This window comes from Tupaia chinensis, unplaced genomic scaffold (genome assembly GCF_000334495.1).
Source record: "Tupaia chinensis unplaced genomic scaffold, TupChi_1.0 Scaffold000101_1, whole genome shotgun sequence".
NCBI classification, from domain to species: Eukaryota; Metazoa; Chordata; class Mammalia; order Scandentia; family Tupaiidae; genus Tupaia; species Tupaia belangeri.
The window spans coordinates 3788989-3796724 of NW_006159565.1; the positions used below are offsets into that span (position 1 = coordinate 3788989).

A 7736-nucleotide genomic window follows, 5' to 3' on the forward strand; every position below is an offset into this window, starting at 1 on the left:
GACTGAGTCACACTCCCTTCCAGCTCTTTCCTCTTGCTCCAACTTCCATTGTCTCTATGGTTGTCCCGGCAACTTTCCAAGGTGTTTGTGAGCAGGGGGCCACTGCCGATATGTGGGCTTGTGCATGGGGCGCCCTTGTCATTGACTTGGTTTTGGATTGTGCATGGCCTTGAGTCAGTGCTCTGGTTCAGAAGGTGCTGCTCCTAGGCAGTCAGGCTTTTGTGAACCAGTTTGGAGATGATATATTTTAGATTTATATATATTTAGGTTTAGGTTTTTGTCATAGGGCACATGTGCTCATCAAAGAAAGACAGAGAGATGGAGAAGGAAAGTGAGGAATCATCCCCCAGGGAGATGGCCATGCCACAGTCCATTCTCCTCCATTCTCTTCTCAGGACTCTGAGCACGCATGCACATGCTCCTGTCATGACTTTTAAGCCACCAGATCTAGGACCCAAACCTAAGTTGGCCACATGATAGTCTAGTGCCTTCACCACCATGCCACCTGCTGGCTATTTTTGAATAGTTGGTGGAGAGGCAAGTCAGGAAAAGGTACCCGCTTGGCAGAGGATGGAGAGGTGGAAGGAGAATTTTCATCCAGATCATTCCATGGAGCATCGATGGGACAGTGCAGTGACTTCACCAGGCCTGATGGCTCCTGCTTGGACCTGTGGTGACATCTCAGCCCAGTTGATGGCACAGAGCTCAGACTGGCCTTTGTCTTCATAGACACAGAAAATAGAGTAGAACAAGGGTCTGCATCCCAGGTGTTTCTTTGCACAGAAGGGAAAACTGGAGGCTTTGCAGATCAAGTGCCTCGTGTCATCTCTAATCCAGTCTGAGGCAAAGCCAGGGCTAAACTCAGGCCCCAAGATGTGTCTCTGTACTTTGCACTCACAAACATTTGATCGTTCAGACTTCGAAGACAAAGTGGAAGGCATTAACAGTGGCTGCTGTGGGCCTTCTCGGTCAGCCTGGGCTGCTTTAACAGGATAGATAGACTGTGGCTTAAACAACAGATGTTTATTTCTCATAGTTCTGGAAACTGGAAATTTGAGATCAAGGCCATGACAGAATGGGTGTCAGGTGAGGACTCTTTCTGGCTTGCAGATGGCTGTCTTCTTCTTATGTCTTCACATGGCAGAGAGTGAGAGAGAGAGAGCCCTCCTGGTGTCCCTTCCTTTTCTTCTAAGGACACTAATTACATCCCGGGGGCCCCATCTTCATGACCTCATTTGATCCTCATTGCCTCCCAAAGGTCCCACCTCCTAATACTATCGCCTTGAGGGTTAGGGCTTCAACACATGGATTCAGGGGAATGTGAATATTCAGTCTGTCATGAGACTCTACAGCTTTTCTGTCCTTTTCCTCTTTGGCTTTTCTCCCATGTGTGAGCCTGATCTGGCTTTTTTTTGTGTGTGTGTGTGTGCAGGAGAAGCTCATGACGGAACGGGAAGTGGCCGCCCTGCGGAGTCAGCTGGAGGAGAGCCGGGAGGTGCTGTCCCACCTGCAGGCTCAGAGAGCCGAGCTGCAGGCCCAGGTATGGCTCTGCACCCTTGTGTCTGCACATTGAGTTGGGGTTCCTCACACATTTTATTGAGATGTTGCATGCACAAGTGTTCAGTTTGATGAATTGCCATGAACCTAACACCCCCCTGTAGCCAGCAGAACTAGCATTCTGGGATGGTGAGTGAGCACCCTGCTTTGCTCTGGACCAGAGGGTTTCTCAGAACACTTGGTGCCCAAACTGGAGGAGTCCTGAACACATGGAGACAGAGGTCATGCTAATTCTTGGCCCCTCCGAGGTTCCCCTGGGTGACTCCTCTGAGGAACACCGCTCCGCTACCAAGGGTTAGGCCATCCAACTTCTACACCATTGACTGCCTTTACCTAGGCTGACCTTGTTAAGAAAAAGAAGAAATGGGCATATATTGGGATTTTCATACTATACTTGCTTAAATCTGGGCTTCCTGTATTTCTTCTCCTGGTAAAATGTCTCCTTTGGAGTTTGATTACTAACCAGGAAGAGTGGTTATGATGGAGTGAGGTGCGAGCTGGAAGTTTGTTGGCATTGTAAGCTAAACTCAACAGGGAAGCCCGGTCCTGTTTTTGTGGCCGGCCTTCTTGGTCAGTGAGCTTCATAGTTCACCCGTCTAATTCCTTCCAGTTCTCTGTCCCTGGTTATTGTACGGCTGGCCATGGTGTTGGGTTAAATACAGACGTGTATGTAAACCATTTCTCAAATCAAAGATAGACTGGCCTTTGGTTTAGAAGGACACAGACGGGACAAGAGAGCAACATCTGAGATCTGACTCTAGATAACCTAAAACGTCTGGACATTATGTTACTCTCTCTATTTAGCCAGTGCCCACAAAATTGGGGAAAAAAAACCCCAAACTATTATTAAAAGTTTATTTTTTGGGACCAGCAGTTGGCATAATGGCTATGTCGCTGGACTCCCATGTAGTCGACTACGGTTCGAGTCCAGGACTCGGTGGTTTAAACTCACGCCAGGTGCGTGTGTGTGTGCCCAAGATCCCGAGAGGAGAATGAAGGAGAAGGAATTGTGGTGTGGCCATCCCTTCCGGGAGGAGTGGGGGCGGGTGTGTGATTTCTTGCTTTCTGTCTCTCTGTCTCTCTGGCGAGCACATGTACCCTATAGTAAAACTTCTCAAAAAAAAACCCCCAAAAAGTTGATTTCTTTATTTATTCCATGAGATAGAGAGACAGACAGATAGACAGACAGAACCCTCAACAGGGTCTTCATGCCATGAGCCAGCCCCAGATCATAGGCATGTCTGTGTCCAGCGTCCTTAGGGAACTCTACAGAAGTGAACCCAAAACCTTCCCAGGAGGGTCAGCCTCACAGAGCGTAGCATTTTACCACTGCACCCTTGGCTGGTCCCCTCAGAAATGTTCTGAAGGCATACCCCGAGCAGTGCTTTTCCCAGGTCACCGTGCTGTCCTACGTGCTCAGGGCTATCCTGGGACCTCTGGGTGCAGACACCCTCTTCCCACCTCCAGTACACACTGCACAGCACCCTTGCTATGCAGAGGCTCGCGGCTGCTGGAAAGCCGGCTGGGGTCTGTGACCGTCTCACAGCTGGGGGCCAGCAGATGGCATCACGGTTATGTCGCTGGACTCCCACACAGTTGACTGCGGTTTGAGTTCCAGACCTGGCAGCTTAAAACTCATGCTGGTCTTGTATGTGTGCCCAAAATTCCGAGAGGAGAATGGATGGGAATAGACTGTGGTGTGGCCATTCCCCCTGGAGGGGGTGATTTCTTGCTGTCTCTCTCTGTCTCTTTGGTGAGCACACACGCCCTATAGCAAAAATCCAAAACAAAAAAGACCACAGTGGGGGAAATTGAATGATGACTTAAAACTTGTCCCTCCCAGGAAACCCGCAGCTTTATTTTGGGGACTTGATTGTGTGTGGTTTCCTGTGAAACTCTGAAAGGATTAGATGATGTGTGTGTGTATGTGGGGTATGCATGTGGAGTATGTGTGTGTGTTGAGTATGTAAAGTATATGTGTGTGGTGTGTGTGTATGTGTATGTAGTGTGTGTTTGGGGTGTGTGTTCTTTTTTAAAAAATATTATTTATTTAATCCCATTTGTTATTAATTTTAATTTGACCAGAGAGAGACAGAGAGAAATGGAAAGTGAGAAAGCAAGCTGCCAGTTCCAGGACTTGAACTGCAGTCAGCCATGTGGGAGTCTAGTGCCCTTAACCACCACACCACCTGCCGGCCCCTGGGGTGTGTGTTCTTTATTGGGGAAGTGAATGCAAGTTGAATCATAGTCCTGCACATCACTGTTTTCCAGACTGCTAGTTACAGCTCATTATTGAGTATAAACTGAAGTGAGCAGAGTTTTTTTTTTGTAAAGAATTATTTATTTAACTTTATTTATTCATTCATTTATTTTAAATTTGACCAGAGAAAGAGAGAAGGTGAGAAAGCAAGCCACCAGGTCTGGGATTCAAACCATGGTTGACCATGTGGGAGCATCCAGCGCCCTAACCACCATGCCACCTATTGGTCCCAAAATTCATTTTACCTTCCCATCACACTTCCCTGCCTTTAAATTGAGCAGAGTTTTAATGCCAGTTGGCATTACAAAAGAAGAAATGAACAACACTAGACTAAAACAGATAAGAAACAACAGAGTGCTTAGCAAGTGACCAGGTCGGATATGTGTGGTGAAACCTCTTTTCTACTCAGGTATGTATGTTCAAGGGCTCTGTCTCTCTCGCACACGTTCATACCCGTGTGATGTGCGCGGCCTGTGAGTGAGATGTGCTTTTCCCGGGGCTGTGGCAACGCCGTTGAAAGCCACTGCCCTAGATACCGAGCAGGATGAAAGGAGCCGGCCTGACGTGGCCAGTTCGTTTCAGGGCATAGCGGCTTTCTCTCTCACTGTGTGTGCGTGTGCACTTGTTGAATATGAAATTAGGACATTTCAGAAAGGATTAACCTAGTTTCCGAGAACATGAGATCAAACTGTCTGGTTGGCCACCTGTTCCCATCCTTAGGTGCTACTATGGCTTGCTAGTTTTACCCTGATGTCACTGTCTCCCTAAGGCAGGGACCCTAACTTCCTCTGTGCTGTCCCTCGTGCCCCACACCTTTGGTGATTTGGTGAAGCCATGGATCCTTTCTCTGAAAAATGTTGTTACAAGCATAAACTAAAGTGCAGATAATGAAAAACAAACCAACGATATTGAAATAGTTATCAACATATGACCAACTCATTTCATATCTAATATAGATGCTTATATTCAATAATAAAACGTAGCAGTATGTCTAATAAGACACACGTTGGGTTTTCTTTTCTCTCTCTCTCTTTTTAAAGGTTTTTGTCAGAGGTGTATGCACTCAGTAGTGAGAGCCAGAGAGAGACAAAGAGAGGGAAAAGTGAGAAATTAACCCCTGGGACCAGCAGTTAGCATAATGGCTATGTTGTTGGACTCCCATGTAGTCGACCACGGTTTGAGTTCCGGACCCAGTGGCTTAAACTCACGCTGGGCACATGTGCATGCATGCCCTAGATACCGAGGGGAGAATGGAGGAGAAAGGATTGTGGCGTGGCCATCCCCGCTGGGGGTGATTTCTCACTTTCTATCTCTCTGTCTCTCCCTCTGTCTTTCTGGTGAGCGCACATGCCCTATAGCAAAAACCTCTCAAAAAAAAGAAAAGAAAAAGAAAAAGAAATTACCCCCAAAGGGGGATGGTCATGCTGCAGTCCCTTTTCTTCCAGTCTCTTGGGATTTTTGGCACACATGCACACACATCTGGCGTGATTTTCAAACCACCAGGTCCAGGACTCAAACTGTGGTCAGCCATGTGGGAATCCAGTACTTTAACCACTACGCTGACTGGCCCCTGGGTTCGCTAACCATGGCTACTTTGATGAATTGCCACAAGCTAGAGACTGAGCACCTCTCCTCCCTCACAGTTCTGTAGTTAGACATCTGCTCAGGTCTGGCCAATTACTCTGATCTCACGGGCTGAAATAAAGGTGTTGGCTGGTCTGAATCCTAATCTGGAGGCTCTAGGGGGAGAATTAGCCTCCAGGCTCATTTCCCTTGGCAGAATTTAATTCTGTGTGCCAGAAGGATGGAGAACCTTCTTTGCTGGCTCTCGGCTGGGAGTGGTGAGAGGCTGCCCACATTGCTTGGCTTACGGACCCTTTTCACAGCACGCGGCAGGACGTCGATCCTTCTGCGTCTCATCTCTCTGGCTTCTATTTCTGCTTTACTTGACTCCTTCCACTTTTAAGGACCTGTGTGATGAGAAATAATCTAGAATTATCTCCCTTTTGTAAAGGTGACCTCTGCAAAGTCCATGTAACATATTCATGGGTGTAACAGCAAGGGGCAAAATCTTGGGGACCAGATTTCCGCCTGATTAGCTCTAAACAAAACTTAGACTTAAGCCCAGCTGTAGTGGCGTAGGCTGCTGGGGCTACATGGGTTCAATTCCTGGTCCAGCCTAAAGGCTAAGTATGGGGGCTGCACCTGTGATCCCATCAACCCCGGGAGGCTGACGCAGGAGGGTCACCAGCTTGAGGCTGGCCTGGGCAACATAGATAGACCCTGATTCAAAAACAGCTGAGCGTGGTGGTGCTTACTTACAATCCCAGCTGGGAAGATGAGGCAGGAGGGTCTGACCTTGTCTTAAAAACAAACCAACCAACCTCAGACAGCTGGGTCTGGGGTAGGCCTGAGCATGAGCATTCCGTGTTCTCAGGTGATGCTGCAGCAGCTGCCCAGGGACTGCACCGTGAGAACCACTGGTTGTGGGGACCCAGGGTAGTTGGAGGGTTCCACACCAGGTCCCTCTGATTTCACCTTTGGGTCCTCCACAGCCTTGCTCAGAATTCTCATGGCTGGATTCTGCCGACTTTGAAAAGTTTATTTTTTATTTTTTAAATTTTTAAAGAGTTATTTTATTTAACTTTATACATTTATTAATTTATTTAAAAAAAAATTTGACCAGAGAGGGACAGAGAGAGAAAGTGAGAAAGCAAGCGACCAGGTCTGGGACTTGAACTGCGGTCAGCCATGTGGGAGTCCAGGACCCTAACCACCAGCCACCTACAGGCCCCTTTGAAAGGTTCTAATGGCTTCCTAAAGGAGTGACTTAAGCTAAGAAGCTAAAGAGATATTGCCTGTTGTCTCTCAGCAAGGCCAGTGCTATGACCCAGGGACAGGGTGGAGGGGAGGGGGCAGGAAAGGGAGAGCTTCCTGGAGTCTGAGGGCTCCAGCTTGGCAGGGCTGTTTTGTGGCAGCTGGATCTGCTTGTGTTTAGGATACCTGACTCTTCCAGAATTTGCCATAATAGAGGTCTTAAGGGTGAGGTTCCTAGCTCCTGCTGGGAACTGGCCAGAAATGCAAATTTAGGGGTACATCCCAGACCTACAGGGTGGGGCTCAGAAAGCTTTTTTCTTTCTTTCCTTTTTTTTTTTTTTTTTTTTGAGAGATTTTTGTTACAGGGCATATAGGCTCACTGGGGAAACAAAGAAAGACAGAAATTGAGAAATCACCCTTCAGGGGGTTGGCCACACCACAATCCCTTCTCCTCCATTCTCCTCTTGGGATTTTTGGGCACACACACACACCTGGTGTTTCAAACTGCTAAGTCTGGGACTTGAACCGCTGTCGACCACCTGGGAGTCCAGTGCCTGTTGGACCCACAAGCTCTGTTTTAAGGAGCCCCCAGGTAATTCTCCAGGCCCAAGTTACACGAAGGTGAGGGATGGAAGGATCAGTGCCCAGGATTGCAGCAGGGGCTCCTCTGTCAAGGAAGTGGAACATGGATGCACGTGACCCCTGGGGACAGCTCTCTTACAGTGGGGAGAAGCCGCAGGTAGATGAGTTCTCTAAACTGCACCCAGCAGCTCAGAGTTTCTGAGACACCGAAGTGAACCGCAGAGAGGAAACCGCCCAGGTCTCGTTTCTCACTAAGGTCACTTAGCACCATCTTGTGTTAAGCTTTGGTAAGACAGCTTTGTCATCAACCAAGGATACTTTGATATCTTCTGTTTCCTATTATTTTTCTATTTTTTTTTTGGAGAGGTTTTTCGCTATAGGGCGCGTGCGCTCGCCAGACAGACAGAGAGAGACATAGAGACAGAAAGCGAGAAATCACCCCCCAGTGGGGATGGTCACGCCGCAATCCCTTCTCCTCCATTCTCCTTTCGAGATCTTGGGCACGCACGCACACACGCCC

General features: G+C 48.1%; 1 protein-coding gene across 1 annotated transcript in view; it reads left to right on the top strand.

Annotated features, from left to right (window-relative positions):
- Nucleotides 1-7736, top strand: part of BFSP1 (beaded filament structural protein 1) — a 57354-nt gene that overhangs the window by 31384 nt on the left and 18234 nt on the right. The window contains exon 5 of the mRNA XM_006143677.2: nucleotides 1433-1540. Within this exon, the coding sequence (XP_006143739.1) occupies nucleotides 1433-1540 (108 nt within the window). The remainder of the gene's footprint in view (nucleotides 1-1432; nucleotides 1541-7736) is intronic.